Below are 17478 nucleotides of genomic sequence, written 5' to 3'. Positions count from 1 at the left end.
ACTGTTCCTCAAATAGACAGATGGGCTATTGTCTTTTCGTGCGCTGCTTTTTTACCGGAAAGCCCGTGAGAGCGTGTGTCCCCGTCACTTTACCAACAGCACGGAGCCGCACACAGATGTGGGTGGAGCGAAGGAGACGGCAGAACAGCCCTGTCAAGAAGTTTTCTGAGTCCATATACTGTCGTGTTTTGCAGCGTCGTTTACACAAATATACACAAAATACGGAGGAACAGCGGCGTAACGTGACGAAACGTGAGGTGAGCCGGACTCGGACACAGCCATGGAAGGTAAGAGGACCTGCTTTTTATTCACCGCGCCTGTTTCCTCAGCTCAAAGTGTGGAGGTGAAACTGTACAGGGAGTTGTTTTGCGCACAGGGAAAGCCCCGCTATCACTGCGCTAACAGGAGGAGTCCGGGTAGTGAGCTAATGCACCGAAACAAGTCTGACTTGTCTTCGCTTTTTTAATACATACATGACATTATCACAGCGAAATATGACGCCGCGCTGTTTGTATTAATTCCTCCGCGTGTCTCTAACTCGTCTGACGGGGCGGTGAACCGAGCAGGCAGGAGGCGGACAGGCAGGAGGCCTGCTGCTGCTTATCTGCCTCACGGAGTTCCCTCCCGCAATCAGAAACTCCATTCAGAAGTTTCACTGTTTAAAGTTCTTTCTCCTTATATGAGAAACTGTGTTTTGGGAATCACATTGTAAATGCTGCTCTGCTATTACCATTAATGTTTGTTTAATTCGGGTTACATTTAACCCTACAGGTAAAATTGGTTCTAGTTAAAAAAAAAAATCTCCATTTTAAATGGTGATCACTGAACGCAGGCGCCCTAATCTGTTTTAATGACTGGAAGTGATTTAAAAGACAACAGTGGTGACACACGGACTGATGTATGTAAAGATTATATGATCTGTTTTTATTTTACCTCCCATTCATGGCTGCCAAGCCTTCAATAGGAAGATTTGAGATGTCCTGTTGTGTTTAAGTGCTGCCACTCCACTTCCATTAGAGCTATGACACCTATAAAGCCTTTATGGCACAAATAAGTCAGTAATAAGTGTGACAAAAGTCACACCAAGATGGAGTGAGAGTGAAAATAATCTCATCGGTTGTGTTTTGACACATTAGTGCATTCACTGGTTATTGAGTGTTGATGTTATGTTATGGTACTTTCACTTTCAGCATCCAGACTCAAGAGGTATACAAGAGCATCTGTAAAATTAGGCTGTTAATGTACTTTAGATAGATAAATAATGATCAAAACATTAATTAATTTAGCATTTTTTGTCACTATCTGACCAAAATCTGAAAGGAAATATGTCTGAGGATAGGAAGCAGGCATGTTGGAGCTTGGAAAGCATCCGGCTCATGCTTCTTACTTGAAGGAGTTCTGCTAGCTGATAGGTAGAGCTTTGACCACCTGATCTTTGTGTCACGCCTTGCTCATTTTCCCAAGCACCTGAAACTAGAGTGCAGCCTGTTTGTCCACTCATAATGACCTTTATTGTAACTATGTGGGTAACCTGACACCAGTATATCACCCTGCCTGTCATTGTTTGCCTTTTTTCTGTTTTTTTTCTGTGTGTTCCTCTGCAGTTTGTGATTTTATATTTTATCTGGGAAGCCTTTGCATCTCATCTGTTGACCCCTTTTGGACACTGTCTAGTAGATTTCCATCCAGACCACACCGCAAATGACAAAGTCTTACTAAGCCGCAAATATGTGCTGAGTCTGGTTTTTGATTCGTGTCATCTGCACTGCCACTGTGTGCCGTGTCATGCGACGTAGGAGGTAAACCACGGTGGAGTTCTGAACAGCAGTCGTTTAAGGTTTCTTTTCTTGCAGGTGTGTACGGATGGAGCATGGCCTCGCTCAACCCAGGTAAGAGGCAGTTTCCCCCTGTTGGCTGCAAAGATTTCATGAGTAAACACTGATAAGGCTGTGTGTTGACACACTGATAGACGTACAGCAGAGTTTCACAAAAAAGCAGTGATAGTGTGTCACTCAGTATTTAACTTCTGCTTCCATCAGTCCAAACAGCCAACCCCTACATAGAGATCATCGAGCAGCCGAAGCAAAGGGGGATGAGGTTCAGGTACAAGTGTGAGGGGCGTTCGGCCGGAAGCATCCCAGGAGAGAAGAGCAACGACACCACTAAGACCCACCCAACTATCAAAGTGAGATCATGTCTTTTAGTAGTTAGTCCATTGTGTGTTGTTTACACCTGTAATTCACCTAAAACAGGATTGTACCCCACTATACACCACAAATACACTACTGTTGCTGCAGTGTTAATCACAGTGGTGAGGGGTGAGGGCCAAGTGTGATCCTCCACAGTCATACACCGCACTATCTACGTAATGTTTGATCTGCTTTTATTTTATTGCTCTGGGTTGTTTAAAGTTTCCTTCTGGCGTATGCACGAACAACCAGTCAGCAGAACATTTACAGGATTTTTGTCACGCGACTGCTGGTAGCACAGGAGTTAATCTTGGCTTTCTAGTCGCACTGAAGGAGACAGAAAGTTTTAGCTTTTTACAGAATTTTGTTTGTGCGAATGCCTTATTTTTTGCCAAATTTTAATTGAGACATGTAAAATAAATTCTAAGCTTCTTACAATGCTGGTGAGTGTTACTTGATGTATTCCAGACCATCAGAAAGTTCAAAATCTCACATTTTTTGTCATTTTTTTGTCTAACCTATCTGCAGGCTTTTGGAGTTTAGAGGGTTAAACACAGATGGTCAAGCGCTCTGTTTTTTACAAGGGCTTCCTGGTTACATGTACAGCTATAAAAGCACTTAGAAGTGATCGTATATACATCAAGTCAAGCATTTACAGAAAGCACATGCTTTTACTCTGTTTATTTGATGTCTGTCAGTTCCGCTTGTGTGGAGCACAGTGATTGTATGTAGACCTAATTCCAACTCTCATATCAACAGGTGCATAACTACAGTGGCCCCCTGCGTGTCCGCATCTCACTAGTAACCAAGAATGCTCCGCACAAGCCACACCCACACGAACTGGTCGGGAAAGACTGCAAACATGGCTACTACGAGGCCGACCTGCAGGAGAGACGAATACACAGGTACTGTGTGGCATCTTTGCTTGTGACATGAGAAGCCACAGTCTATCAAAGTTACACAAAAACCTCACAGCATCAGCACAAGCTGGCAGTCTAGTCGTCGGCCTCATCTCGTGTGCGGAGATGAGTGAAACATTAACAGGTTAAATAACAGTGAGTTAAACTCTACAGGATGTGCTGCCTTACAATCAAATTTCTTTATGGCTTTTTAAAAGGTTGCAACAGTGACTGGCAAGATGTCTTTAATTTTGTAATGTATAAACAACATTATGGAACCAGTTGACCTGGCTAGAGGTGACTATGTTTGTGCATCTTTATCACAGGAGTGATGAAATTCAAACAAACAGGTTGTACTGCAGACAACTGAAAGTATTATGACACACTGGTTTATATTAGTCATTTGTTTTTCACATGGAAGGACGGATATTTTGATAGCAGCTCTAGATTACAATACAGGTTGTTAGAGGCACACCTTAGTATGGAATATTAAAGTAACCAAAGGATGGGGTATTTTGAGGGATTGTTCTCATATTCTTTGCATGGTTTTTTATATGTGATGATGTGTAAGCAGGAGACGTGTGTTATGACAGGTCTTAAGCAGACACTTTATAATGAGGTGGCAGAGGAGTACAAGCACGCTTCAGTGGTTTCTGTCTCACGTCTCTATTGGCTTTCAGTTTTCAGAACCTGGGCATCCAGTGTGTGAAGAAGAAGGATGTAAATGAGGCCATCACTTGCAGGCTGCAGACCAATAACAACCCCTTCAACAGTAAGTGAGAGATGAGAGTTCGACACAAAGCACTTTCTGTGTCGTTGCCCTTTCTCTGGTAAATCTGTCACTGTATTTAATATAGCATAATATACTTTTACTTTTGTAAGTAAAGTGTCACTTTTGTAATTAGCATTAACAATTTGCCATACATACTAGCTCAAAATGTTTGTTCTTATTTTAAACAAAGGTAGCTAAACAGCTGTTTTTAAGCTAACAATAAGCAAGCTATTGATGCATGCCATAAATCAAAACATTTAAAGTAAAGTTATCACTCTAAAACCTTCTGTTCTCTTATTTATGCAACATATTTGTATTTTAACCTTTAGCTCCTTTTTTTAGCATGAGCAATGCAAGCTTCAGTGGCTCAACAGAGAAACAGAAAGGATTTTTTGTTTTTAAATTAAATTCTTCAAAAATCTGAGTATTTAACTCATGTAAACCCAACACTATGTCATCTAAAGCTAACAAACTAGCTTGAAAATGTCTCCTCTTATTCGTAAAGATGCTTTAGTTATTATAGGTCACTGTAACAGATGCATGTTTTGAATTGTGTGAGTGATATTTACTCTATGAGTGAGACAGATCTCTGTTCCATTTGAAGTTCAGTCTGTAGTTAGTTGTGTCAGTTGGGTGTATTACAACTGAAAGCTGGTTAAACAAGATTTTAGTTTCTGTGTTTCCTTAAATAAAGCTTTGATCAGCTCATACTTAACAGACATGTTTTGAACAGGTGGTTCTTAAAAAAAGGCTGCAAACTCAGGCTGTGAACATGACCCCGTCCCTTCTGTCTGTGCTCTAGTTCCCGAGCCAAAGGTGTGGGAGGAGGAATTTGACTTGAACTCAGTCCGGCTCTGCTTCCAGGCCTCCTTCCTTTTGCCTACAGGGGAGCGCTATCATCTAGAACCTGTGGTATCACAACCCATCTTTGACAACAGTGAGTCGATACATATTGCAGCTTTTTGAATGCTGCTATTTTTTGTTATCAGGGTAGAGGTCTCACAGTCACACAGCGACTCTTGCATGACTGAACTGCAACTCTCCATTCCGTCAGACACTCCCTGTTCCTCTTTGCATGTTAACTTTTCTTGAAAGCCTGAATGTCCTTACAAGAATTAGGCATTAAAATAACATTTAAAAACATTTCACTTCCTGTAGTAATGTTAGTTTGCATTGTCATTATTACATTTTCTTGTATGATAGTGTTGTGATTGACACAACTTTCAAACGAAATTGCAGCATTTCTCCATGTTTAGCATTTGTTTGGCGTGACACACAACTTTTTTTTTCTTCTTGTAGGGGCTCCAAACACAGCTGAACTGAAGATCTGCAGAGTCAACCGCAACTCTGGAAGCTGCAAAGGAGGGGATGAAATCTTTCTGCTGTGTGACAAGGTGCAAAAAGGTAATGTGAGCCTGCACTGTACAGATAGTGAAAGCATACAGTGCACACCTCTGTGTCTGTACTGTCATATTGTAATAGGCGTAAATAGAACTCGGATCTGACTAAGCGAATGTGAAGTTCTCGATATACCTGAAGCAAAGATGGTGTTAAGCCTTCACACCCCCACGCTGGCCCTTTTTGAGTAAGTCAGCTTAAAAATAGAAGCCTGACTCTTTGTTCTACATTACAAGCAGGGGTCAGACTTGCACGTACACTTTCTAAGTCTCAAGTCAGTGGTATTGAGAAAGTAGATGACTTCATAAACTCTTTTAAAATCTAGTTTTTACTTTTTCAAAGTTGTAGCTGAAAGAGAAATCTGCTAAAAATGGTGAAGTGCTAAAATAGGCAACTTTATTACAATCATAAAATTTGCTGCCACAGCCGTACTTATCCATCTGACTGCTAGCTTATTGTGGCTAATGTTAGCGCTCAAGGTGTAATTATCACAAAAAGAGGTGCCATCCACTTTAAAGCTAGATTTCTGTTTAATGATGCATCAAATTACCATTGAATGTAAAAAGTGATGCTTGTAGTGAGCGTTCTAAAAATGATCAGAAACATTTTAGCATTTTTAAAGCTAATTGTTTTTTGGCTACAAAACTTTTAACACCTTGAAATTTCAAGCTGGTTCAGGAAGTTGTTTTGAGTAAAAGCTGTAATGAGGTAACAGTGTGCTACCTGCCAACTACTAAGTGGCTGACAGACAAAATCAGCAAGTGGCTGTTGAACAAAGTGGAACTTGAGTGGAGCTGAGTGACAGCTGGACCTGTACAAATGAGTGCTAATGTGTTTATTTCAATGGTGTATTTACAGCTCCTGAAAAACCTGTTTACTACAGTGTCAACCATGCATTTCAAAGCTGTTAGGTTGCAGATAACGGCCCATTGTTGCACATGTGAGGTTTCGTTGTGCGTCACGACAGCTACTAATGTGTCTCTGTGACTTTCTTCTGTCTCTTCTAATACATCAATAATGTGCTGTTAATTCATTACCAGCTTGTTTCCATGCCTGCTATTTGTACATAATCTGAATATGCAACTAAAATTACTTAAAAAAGGTTTGTGCTGTTTCAAATGAGGATCACATTAGGACGGTTTCCTGCTGTGCTGATTTCTGGTCCACCTCCTCCAGCTCTCGGCTTTCCTGCTCGCTGTGAACCCAGATCTTATCTCTTCCTCTGTTTCATTTCTTAGCATTACCTCTTCCTAATCAGCCCCGAGCTTAAGAAAGCAGAAATGTGTGTATCGTTATCAAAGATCACGGCAACAGTGGCTGGAAGAATTATGCAGAATCTGGACACACTACAGCTTGACTGGTTGTCGGAGGCATTGATCTGTGATTCTGGAAAGTATGTGCTATACGCCATGTGTTTTGTGTTTGGTTATGGGAGCTGTTGAACGCTCCCCAGAGTGCTCCGTGGCTCATCTGCATATTACATCATCGTGGACAAAGCCTGGGAACCCTGAATCTTGGACTTTATTTATTACCCTCATTGTTTGATGTCTCCAGGAGACTTTGATTTTGATAGCAACAGAGCCCTCACATTTTTTACTTTAAACATTCCTCCCTGCTTCAGTTCTTCTTCATCTAAAGCCAGCTGTGTTGTCAAACGTTGTGTTATGTAGCAGCAAATCTGATGCAATGCTCTGTTTCTGTTAAACCTCAAAGCTGCTTCTGATTTCTCATCTTCAGTATATTTTCTGTTCACTTCTGCAGAGGACATTGAGGTGCGTTTCTTCCAGGACTCCTGGGAAGGGAAGGGCACTTTCTCCCAGGCTGACGTGCACAGGCAGGTGGCCATTGTGTTCCGCACGCCGCCCTACCGCGACACTAACCTGTCGAAGCCGATTAGCGTCAAGATGCAGCTCCGGCGACCGTCTGACCGAGAGGTCAGCGAGCCCATGGACTTCCAGTACCTGCCAGCTGACCCAGGTTAGAGGCTTTGTTTTCATGTTAGACGAAATTATTTAACAACTGTTCATCAACTCATGTGTGCTTTAATAAAAATGGCCCCTGCAGATGAATACAGACTGAGCGAGAAGAGAAAGCGTACAGGAGACATGTTCCAGAACCTGAAGCTGGGGTCCATGCTGTCAACTGGTACCATTTTCTCTAACTCTGCCATAATTCAGTGGAGTAATAGTTACTTTTTTACAGTAAAAACACAAACATGTGTATTGAAATTTCAGTGTCCATACCACAAGATAGACGGCACATAAGTCCAGCCAGGAGAACAGCTGCAGCCAAGCCAATGAGTGCACAAGCTGGTGAGTATCTCATGTGTTTATATTACTCAGATAACCTTATTATGATTATTATATTTGAAGTTTAAAGACTAGTTAGTAGATTCTCTATAGTGGAACTCTTAAGTGCTCACTGCCTTTGTTTTGCAGCACCTGTGGTGCCCCCTGCTGCCAGCACGGCAAAACCCCAGGCCCTTTACTCCTACAGCCAGCCAGGGCAGCTCTTCTCAGTCCAGCCCAAAGCAGAGGCCTCTTCTCCCCTCTCCAGTTCAGCTACAAGCCAAACATGGAAGATCATGGAGAGCCTGAACCTAGGCCCTCAGCCCAAAGCCAACCCAGGGCCCACTTTCCAAATGAGCCAGCCAGCAGCTCCTTCATCCTCTATCAACACCTCTGCCGCCAACACAGAGTACTCAACAGTCAACGTGGCAGACCTGCACGAATTCTTCCCCATGTCCTCGGGAGTCACGCAGGAGCTGGCTCTTCCTCAAGGAAATGTAGCCTCCTCGCAGACCGCCAGCTCCTTCTCCATGCAGAGCACCCAGTTCAGGGTGGATGCACCTCTCGGGGATGAGGACATCCCAGAGTTTCCCAGCTTTTCCGAAGCACAAGTTCCAGGCACCCTGGACAGCCTAGACATGGGTGAGTTTGAAGACCTTCTGAACCACCGTCTCATGAACGAGGTCGGAAACGGCACTTCCATGCTGCAGCAATCTTCATGTCAACAAGCAGCTCCCCACGGTTCCTCCATTGCTGCACAGAGCAACGCAGCATCCCAGAACACTTGTGACCCAACCAGCAACCCAGGAAGCACCTGGATGAATTACCCCAACAGCATCGTCAGCCTGCTCCAGAATGAGGCCATGATCGGCATGGCGTCTAACAACAACAACCACGGGGCCCCGGCGCTGGATGATTTGGATGAACTGATGGATGAGGATCGTCTCATTTCCATTTTTAACAGCGGAAGCCAACCTGGGTTCGTGTCAGGACACCAGACTTAAACGTTGTCCAAGCGATTCATTTTAAGACTTTTTTTTTTTTTAAACAGACAGACCATTTGTATCTTCATCTTTGTTCTGAGTTATAAAGAAGGTGGATATAAAGATGGAGGTGACGAAATGTAGCAGAACTGCTCACTGTGGACACTGAAATACCAGTGGAGACATTTTGTAGTGTTCAAATTAGTTTGTTTTCGATCAGGCCATGTTATCACTAACTCTTACAGTCATAGTCTACATGATAGTGGAGAGTGATCCACTAGTGCTTTGGTAGCTGTGGTCGAATGTTCATGTTTGGGTCAGCCTTTTTTTTAGCCTTAGTATTTAAGAATATAATCAGATGTAGAGTTAAATCTATGCAAATTATGTCCACTGTTCTTTTCATTAAGATATCATTTTTGGATTTATTTGGATATATTATTAAGTAAAAAAAATGTTCCCTGAAGTTTGGCAGTAACTGTCTGAATGTGGTAAATTCAATGAAGGTCCTTATACTGTATACACACACACCTATCAAACAATTACCATTATTATGCATATTATGTTGTATTTTGTCTGCTAATATCATTTGTTTCAAACCTTATATACTCTGTAGTATAAGATTCTTTATTGAGATTTTTTACACATATGATGTATGCTTTTATTGACGACCCAAAAAAAACACGTTATTTGAGAATTGTTGTCAAAAAAAGTACATTTTTTTATTGGCAATTCTGCAAATGTGATTCAATATAAAGCAACTAAATAAAAGTCCATCAGATGACACAAAACAAGTGCCTTCTCTAAAAATGTGCGTACAAATCAAAGATTTCAACTGCCCTGTCAGGCAGGAAAGTGTTAAGTGTCTTATGAACAGAATTGTTATTGTTAGTTATTTATTATGTAACCCTTTCAGGTCACAGAAAACAAATGTTTTTCTTGCAAAAAGGAAGAACTTGAGATCAATGGAGACATTCACTACAGTGGTGATTGGTAAACATAATATGAAAATGGCCCTCTGATTGGCTTATATCACTTCCATATTGGTGACTTTGTTGACAATGTGGGAACGCCTGGGTACGCACTCCAGATCGAATTTACTCTCATAAATGGTGGGGCAAAGCTTCCAGCGGTTGTTCCTGTAGATTCCCAGGTACGTGTACACATCCGGCTTGTAGGAGAGAGGGCATTTTACCCCCGCAGCACGGATGACAGAATCCAACCTTATGACCTCGCTTTCATCAGTGAAGTTCTGGTTATAGGCACAAATGACCTGCTTGGCATCTCCTTTAGGATCAAAGGGACTGACTTTGACAAGAGAGATCTTGCCATCTAAGGCTGCCCTGGCCACACACTCCCAAGCATGGTCCAACTTGAAACCGGAGTCCAAGTGCATCAGCCACTTCCCCGTGAGCACTCCGTGGTTCAGTGCCAGCTCTCTGACTGTTTGGAAGCTGACAGGTCGACAGCTGGATAAAAGTTTCTCCCAGCTCTCCTGGAGACCTGAAACATCTGCACCGCTGGGGCAGTGATTCGGGCCCAGCACAGCGATCCACCCTACAGGGCTAACACCCCCCTCCTCGTCACCAAATCTGTACACTTGTGAAGGCCTGTTGCTTTCAAACCAGCTATCAAATTCGGATCTGGGAGTTCTTCTGGAATCAAACACAATCCAGGGGTCCATATCTGCAGCCATGGCCTCAGCGGCATAGGTCTCTGCGAGGAAGGGGGTCTCCACCCCACCTTCCACGGGGACCTCTTCCTCCTCCATGGTGCTGTCAGTGTGGGACTAAGTCCTGGAGCTCTGGATAAAATAATGAAAAATATGAATTAGACCTGATGTTTTAAGCATGGTTACTTGTGTTATCTTATGGCAGTGCCAAACACGGGCAGAAGTGGGCAGCTGGATTGCTAGCGGCTTCAGCTAGCTAGCCTGCTACATTAGTAACGTTTTCTCAACATTTATATTGCCATAGTGTTTTCCACCCGCGATTCTCTACAACAATTATTTCATATACTTCCTATCTGTGTATTTCTTACATCTGACAGGTAGCCGAACACGCGAAAAAAATCTAAAATAGCTTCACTTTTATTGCAGCTAGCCGACAAGCTAGCATTTTACCAACCGTACATATTCCTATTCATACTATATTTGGAAATAATATTTGCCACGTACAGCAACGGTGAAACACAGCCGACAGTGTAACACATGCTCCGGTTTACATAAAAAAACAACATATTCTAAAATGTTAGTGCTTTATCTACCTGCTGATGACGAAGTTTGTTGTTCAGTGCTGGGTCTTCCGCACAAGCGCAGCTTTGATGTTTATGCTCCTCTGTATCAATGACAAAAACTGTGTAACAGTAATAAATCACTGCATAATAATTAAGTGCGTTTCATACTAACAAATGTGATGCGCGTGTTGTTTTTAAAATGCAAAACAATTGTTTTGTTTGTTTGTTTGTTATAGAGACAAATGTACCTATAATCGATGTATCCAAACTAAAGGAACATGTTTCTCGTCCGCAAATGATGAAAACTCGATCGTATTTATTATGTTTGTTTAGCTATAAAATGTGATATTATTACCCAAAAATTAACTGATTTCTGCATTGTATTTTTGCATGAATTGCGGGACATGTGGTACCAACATGACGGCGCTGTGACCCTGCGGAACCACACTGACCAGCCAGACAACTAAGGAACGAGTGACGACGACGAGCTAACGGGTTAGCCGGGTAGCTATCGCTATCCGGTGTGTGCGCGGCGGAGAGGAATTATATGTGATAAAGAATAATAACCCAGTGTATTTTGCTTTTTATTTTACTTTAGTCATTCAGGTCATTTAATTATGCCCAGCAAAAAGAAGAAATACAACGCAAGATTCCCTCCGGTAAGTTTCAACTTTGCTGAACCGGTGTTGAAGCTAGCTAAGGTTAGCAAACTATGAGCTGGAGAGCTAACTTCTTTAGCTAGCTTGAGTCAGATGCGGCCTCTTTTCTTGCTTAGAGAGCTAGTATGCCAATAAGTAAGTCATTTATCAAACATTACACACTGCATTAGCGAAAAGTAGTGGTTTCACTAAATTTGCTATGTGTGCCTCCCAGTGTTTGCTACGCTGCGTTCAGGCGTGTGGCTTAAGTTAGCTAGCGAAACCACTGATTAACGTTGTTTTTAGCATGTGAAGCTAATCTCAAAATCTATTTGTAGCTGCATTGTGAGCAAATCAATGAATGCACAAACTACTGAAGGTAGTCACTATGATCCTCACGAATCAAAACAGGTTGTTCTGCTATGATTTTCTAACATTTTAACCTATACTGTTTGCTGATACACATAAATGCATGAGTCTGTTTTAATGGAAATAATGTAGATCTTCAATGTCACACCTATTGCGAAAAATAAGACTGTTTTTTTATTTCAGGCACGGATTAAGAAGATCATGCAGACTGATGAAGAAATAGGAAAAGTGGCTGCAGCAGTACCTGTTATTATTTGTATCCTTCCTGCCAGAAAATCAGAAAAAGTTCAACAGGTTTTACAATCTATGTGAATTAAATGAAAATATGTACTGTAGATCTTAACTTATAATGAAAAGTAACATAGATTTGTCTAAAAATGAGTAAAAATTGCAGCTCTGGGTAAGTTTATGATCAGCCAGTTGTGTTGAGTCTAAGCTGTTTACTTTTTATTTACCATCTATGTAAGTAAATAAGATTGATTTTAATAATAGACTTAGATTTGCTACATCATTGTTTCCTTAACTGAGATGTCAGCGAGAGCCCTGGAGCTTTTTTTGGAATCATTGCTCACAAAGGCCTGTCAAGTCACTCAGTCTAGGAATGCAAAGACAATGACCACGTCACATCTGTAAGTTTCCTTTTCGATGTTTTTCTTGATTGACACGCCGGTCCTGAGAGCAACTTAGCCAGTGTACAGGGGGATGCTTCAACCCTCTACCTTGTGTTTTTGCAGAAAGCAATGTATTGAGCTGGAGCAACAGTTTGATTTCTTGAAAGACCTGGTGGCGACAGTGCCAGACATGCAGGGCGAGGGGGAAGAGAACCACACGGAGGTCCCGCGCAGGTATTTCTCTCACACAAATATACAGATATGTATGTACTGCAACATCACTGTCTTTAATTTAAAGAGTCAAGACTTCCTCGAAACCAGGATGTTGAAGGACTGTTTGACACATTGAGCTGTGCTTTGTCCAGTCCAGCCTGTCTTACTGTCAGGATGATAGGCTGTCCTCCACTCTTTACAATCTATACATTGTATACATAAAATATAAACTGATAAAATATGGCTTCTTCTAGGGGGCGAAAACCAGGCTCTGGTCGTAAGAATGGTGGAACTGGCTCCAAAGGAAAGGACAAGAAGCTGTCTGGTACAGAGTCAGAGCAAGAGGTGGGGCGTTAGTCCATATGTTTAATATGACCATTCGAGTTTGAGGTGAGAGTGGTCATAGTTATGTTCCTTGTGATGTAAACAGGACGACTCTGAAGACAGCGAGACAGATGGGGACGAGGAGGACGGCTCTCAGTCAAGCACAAACCTGCAGGCTGCATCCAGGTTCCACAGGTATGGAAACACACCTAACTACTGTTAGATTAGTTCTAGTTTTATGAGTCAAGTTCATCCAGTCATAACTTATTCATCGCAGCTTAATAAGTGCAGTGTTACATCTTGATATGTCAGAAAGTTTCCAACTTCTTGGGCAGAACTTGAATCTGATTTTTATCGTTACACTGCATTTTCTGTTATTCTGAAATAAACCTAACCACAGTGTCTAAAAGTCAAAAAGTCCTTTGAAAAAGTCAAAACATTTGTTCTTAGACTTGCGCTCCTCGCTCCCTGTGCTTCCGACAGAGGTCCTGCCATGTTTGAATTTGACATTTTCATTCTTACAGCAAATAAAGTCAGATTCATATGATTTAGAAATGGCTCCTAGAAGCCATGTTCTGCCATGTCAGAGTGATCTGGTAGATGAATTTACGTGAACAAACAGGAAGAGGGAGCTGTTTTTCCACTGTAGTCTGTGACAAACCTTTGTTGTGTCCCAAATTCACTTTGCACACTGCTGTAGTGCAGAAGCCTTAAACCTCCGAGCAATTACTGGATGTTTTTCACTCCACTTTTTTGGTTACTGAGGTCTTAATTTCAGTACTGCACCAGGGAAACGGCATGATCTTTGCTAGACGTAAAGGGGATGCAGAGTCACCTGTTTTGTTATGTGACTGCTTAGCAAATTTCTTAAAACAATTTTATAGCTTCAGTGACACATTTGTTGATTTAAAGTTACAGCAAGTTACTCACACATACTGCTTTCCCATGATGCATTGCACAAAAGTAATATGGCACATATTTTTGCACCCTCAATACAAAAATGGCACACATTTTTAAATTTTGTATATAGTATAGTAAGAGCTTACATCAGTGGTACACAGTTAATTTTAACACAAAAGGTAGCACTTCATTTGAATTGACAGCACACCTCTAATGCCTGCTTTACACATTTGATTGTGCCCCCCACAGCTCAAACGCAACCCCCCAGTACATGCACATGGGCAACATGGTCTCAATGGGCGGCATGGCTCCGGCACAGCCTCAGGGTGCCATGGCGTTCGCCCCCCACCCTTCCATGATGAGCGCGGCTCCACCTCCCCCTGCCCCCCCACTGCACAAAAACGACGATGACGACGACGAAGACTATGACTCTTAGCTCCCCCTCCTCCGCCTCACTCTCTTTCGCACACATACACAAACACGTTGAGCGTTATTTTTGGGATTTTTAAGTTGATCTTCTGGCGCCTGCTGTAAGCAAAAGGAGGGAAAGACTCTTCGTTGCAGCCCCTCTGACCGAAAAAGGGCCTCGATGGGCAGACGCCACCGCAAGAGAGGAGCCTTGTTGTACATTATGTGTTTTAATTTTCTTTTCTTTTTTTTTTAAAAAATGGTTTTATTTTATTGTAGAGGGAAAAGTTTTTTAACAAGTCGGTTTCAATGTAAAAATCAGCAGTCATCAGTTTTTGCTATGAACTCCCCCCTATGTTGCTTCATAGCTTTTTTCCTTTGGGCACTTTTCTTTGAATTCTCTGTAGTTGAAATAATGAAGTGGACATATCAGTCGTCGTCACTCAGACCCTCAGGGCGGTAGTTACAAGGCCTTTTTCTAGCCCATCACTGAGAAGACAGTGGAAGGTGGAGGTCTGACTGCTCAAGTGTTCATCGATCGGCTATGAAATACCGCTAACTTCCTGTCTTTGTCAAGTCCTGCTAGCTAGTTTGTCAGGCTTTAACATAAACAAGGAAGCAGGTGTATTTTTACTATAGGTTTGCAGGCGCAGCTTTTTTGAATTAGTTTCTATTTTTAAGTCCCGTTTTTATTAAGAGAACTGTATCATATCAGCAGGTTAATGATTTACATTGTTGTTTTGGATGCTGCCAGATGTTAGTTCATTTTGAGCTTATCTATTATTTTATACAGCCTATTAAATTGCCCCAAACTGCCCATCACAAGCATACTGTGACACTTGGACCATAACTTTGTTTTTAGAGTTGTTTCTTATTTCCATTTTGGCCAAACCCTGATTCAATTTTGAGTAACTTGCTCCTTTATCTTCATCATTTCCTTTATTTCACCCTGTTTTAGATTGTTTTAAATGTATTCACAGAGATGGAGCTCCCATTTCCCTGTCATTTATGTGTCAGTGTGATATGGCTGACACTGTATTGCGGACTTTTAACATTATTATTATTTTGTATGGGTGAAATTAAAATCATATTTCAATTAAAAAAAAGTCAATTTTGATTTCCTCCTTTTTGTTGTGTATTTTGCGATATAGAAAATCTTCCAATGGATGAAACTGATGTACCGGCTGCAGTGACTCATGCAACCTGAAAGACGAGAGCCAGTATTTATCAGGCTTCTCCTGGTATTTGAATCAGATAAGTGCAAGACGGCACAGGTTTGTTGGAAGGTGCACACACAGAGGTGACTGTTGCCATCATAGTAGGCACACTTGAGGCCTGAGTGTGCGACCTGCCCCTCTCATCTTTATTTCATTTTAATCAGTCCACATTTTCGCCTCATCCACCCCCAACAGACCAAGCAACTTAGATCCGGGGCCACAAAAACAACTACATCCTTCCTGCACAAGCGTTGACTCAGCGGGCTGCGAGAAGGGTGGGGTTTTGGTGTGTGTGTGTTTGGGGTTGGGGTTGAGACAGGAGCTGGTGGGTGTAGGTGGTTGACTTTAGGAGGTCGGTGTTCAAACAAACGGCAGCCGTGGGTTAGGGAAGGAGGGGAAGGGAAGGGAAGGGGAGCCATCAAAGGGCCTAACAGAAGGAAGTGCACTGTTTCCACACAGCAGCCGGCAGGGCCAAAGGTGGCCCTCTGATTCCTACCCCTCCCATCAAGTCCTCTGCAGTTATGGGAACATGGGAACATGGGAAATGTGGTTAAAAAAAAGGAATCCCCTGACTTTTTGTTAAAAAACTTGAAAAACACGTGTTTAAAATGCACTTTGTGTTTAAACAGTGAGCACACTGGGAGACAGCTCACTGATGTACCTCAGACTGTTTTTAAATACTTTTACAGCATCATAGTCCTGCTGCATTATGGTGCCTGGAATAAAAAAATAAATAGTAAATAGTTTTGGCCCGCTTAAAGTTGTTACTTTTCTTCTGTTAAGTTTTTACACATATCTGTATTGTTCCTGCTAAATAAATGTTAAAATGTAAATGCATGAGGACAAACCAGAAATCCTGGTGGGGTGATTGAAGGTGAAGACAAATGCGAAATCACACTCGCAACTCTGGAAAGTCCCAGACACGAGTTGAGAAACACTTACAAAAACACATTGATTCCCACAGTCTACGACAATACTCCATTATTTAGGTATCCGATGTAAAAGCTGGTACCTAATGACGGCCCCTTTGCTACGCCATATGGTATGACTTATCCAGGCTTCATCCACCTGTGGAGCCACACATTTTGCACTGTATGACTATGAACCACATCATCATAATATTTCCATACAAGAATAAAATACTTGACTGATTGCTTTTAACCAGCTACTACAGAAAAAATCTAAACCCCTTTATACAATGCACTTTTTTCTATTTTATAAGTGTGTCCAGTTTTACAGTATTTACATTGTTCCATGATTTTTGGCATTACTAGGTTTCCATAGTTGGCATATTGATAATAGTAGGTACAGTATTTATTGCATAAATGTTGAAAACATGAAAAATAGGCCGGAGGTATTTGAAAAGTCAATCCAGTTTGTAAGAATGTGAATATTTTGAGAATGTGCACAAGTACCCAGCTGAATTGCTTTCACAATATGAAAATATTTCTGAAAGGTGGAATATTCTCATTAGTATAAAACTTTTAATTTACCCATGTTTGACTTTATAGATGTCAGTGAAATTTCACTAACAGCTCCTCCACCTTTTGTCGGGTAAGCAGCCCGTCAAACTGCCTAAAGACCATTCAGCCTGCACACACTGAGGACTTTTATGTGCTGCTTCAAGAGAATCTTTAAACTCCCTTTTTTTCAAACTCAAAGCAACACCAGACAAAAGAAAACCTCCAACACATTCCTTCTCACAGAAACAGCAGGACTTCATCTTCTCCTCCTTTATTTGACCATGGGGATTTCTTAATGAACTGCTGTCCTTGAGTGTTGACTGACTAGAAATATTTCAACTGATTGAATTATTTTTTTGAAAAAAGAAACAAGCAGGAATAGTACAGATGTAATTAAATCCACCACTACAAATGTTAGTATGTAAATATAGGAGATTGTGTGTGTGTTTTCATTATATATTTGATGATAATAAACAAATCATAAACAATTTCATTTAAATCACTGTTTTGTTTTTAATTGTTTCCCAGCTTTATTTACAACCTGTTACAATGTAAATTTCAAAATAAAAGCCAA

At 41.5% G+C, this 17478-nt stretch overlaps 3 protein-coding genes across 3 annotated transcripts; 2 read left to right on the top strand and 1 right to left on the bottom strand.

The window, feature by feature from the left end:
* Positions 1-35: 35 nt before the first annotated feature.
* On the top strand, positions 36-9059 carry rela (v-rel avian reticuloendotheliosis viral oncogene homolog A). The gene is made up of 11 exons (XM_028428777.1): positions 36-287; positions 1854-1889; positions 2040-2185; positions 2949-3094; positions 3769-3860; positions 4663-4797; positions 5160-5264; positions 7020-7235; positions 7323-7403; positions 7493-7570; positions 7697-9059. Exons 1-11 carry the CDS (start codon positions 281-283, stop codon positions 8548-8550), a joined length of 1896 nt encoding a protein of 631 aa, XP_028284578.1. The 5' UTR covers positions 36-280; the 3' UTR covers positions 8551-9059.
* Positions 9060-9223: 164 nt separating this feature from the next.
* On the bottom strand, positions 9224-10892 carry c18h11orf68 (chromosome 18 C11orf68 homolog). The gene is made up of 2 exons (XM_028428779.1): positions 10792-10892; positions 9224-10330 (listed from the first exon to the last, which is right to left on the bottom strand). The coding sequence occupies exon 2, from the start codon at positions 10295-10297 to the stop codon at positions 9554-9556; it is 744 nt and encodes a 247-aa protein (XP_028284580.1). The 5' UTR covers positions 10298-10330; positions 10792-10892; the 3' UTR covers positions 9224-9553.
* Positions 10893-11207: 315 nt separating this feature from the next.
* Positions 11208-15341, top strand: drap1 (DR1-associated protein 1 (negative cofactor 2 alpha)). The gene is made up of 7 exons (XM_028428780.1): positions 11208-11420; positions 11952-12024; positions 12304-12397; positions 12503-12613; positions 12847-12937; positions 13023-13111; positions 14066-15341. The coding sequence occupies exons 1-7, from the start codon at positions 11379-11381 to the stop codon at positions 14250-14252; spliced, it is 687 nt and encodes a 228-aa protein (XP_028284581.1). The 5' UTR covers positions 11208-11378; the 3' UTR covers positions 14253-15341.
* The last annotated feature ends 2137 nt before the right edge of the window (positions 15342-17478 follow it).

The sequence above is a fragment of the Parambassis ranga genome, chromosome 18 (genome assembly GCF_900634625.1).
Source record: "Parambassis ranga chromosome 18, fParRan2.1, whole genome shotgun sequence".
In the NCBI taxonomy this organism is placed as follows: domain Eukaryota; kingdom Metazoa; phylum Chordata; class Actinopteri; family Ambassidae; genus Parambassis; species Parambassis ranga.
The sequence above is the reverse complement of the archived record's forward strand: the minus strand, read 5'-3'. Positions and strand labels throughout refer to the sequence as shown.

Bases quoted from the DNA above. Each gene is read 5' to 3' on its own strand.
- rela (XM_028428777.1), top strand. The intron at 3,095-3,768 runs GTACTGTGTGGC...ATTGGCTTTCAG, and splicing joins CAGGAGAGACGAATACACAG to TTTTCAGAACCTGGGCATCC. The intron at 7,404-7,492 runs GTACCATTTTCT...TTGAAATTTCAG, and splicing joins GGGGTCCATGCTGTCAACTG to TGTCCATACCACAAGATAGA.
- c18h11orf68 (XM_028428779.1), bottom strand. From the start codon at position 10,297: ATGGAGGAGGAAGAGGTCCCCGTGGAAGGTGGGGTGGAGACCCCCTTC.
- drap1 (XM_028428780.1), top strand. From the start codon at position 11,379: ATGCCCAGCAAAAAGAAGAAATACAACGCAAGATTCCCTCCG. The intron at 12,614-12,846 runs GTATTTCTCTCA...GGCTTCTTCTAG, and splicing joins CACACGGAGGTCCCGCGCAG to GGGGCGAAAACCAGGCTCTG. The intron at 12,938-13,022 runs GTGGGGCGTTAG...TGATGTAAACAG, and splicing joins GTACAGAGTCAGAGCAAGAG to GACGACTCTGAAGACAGCGA.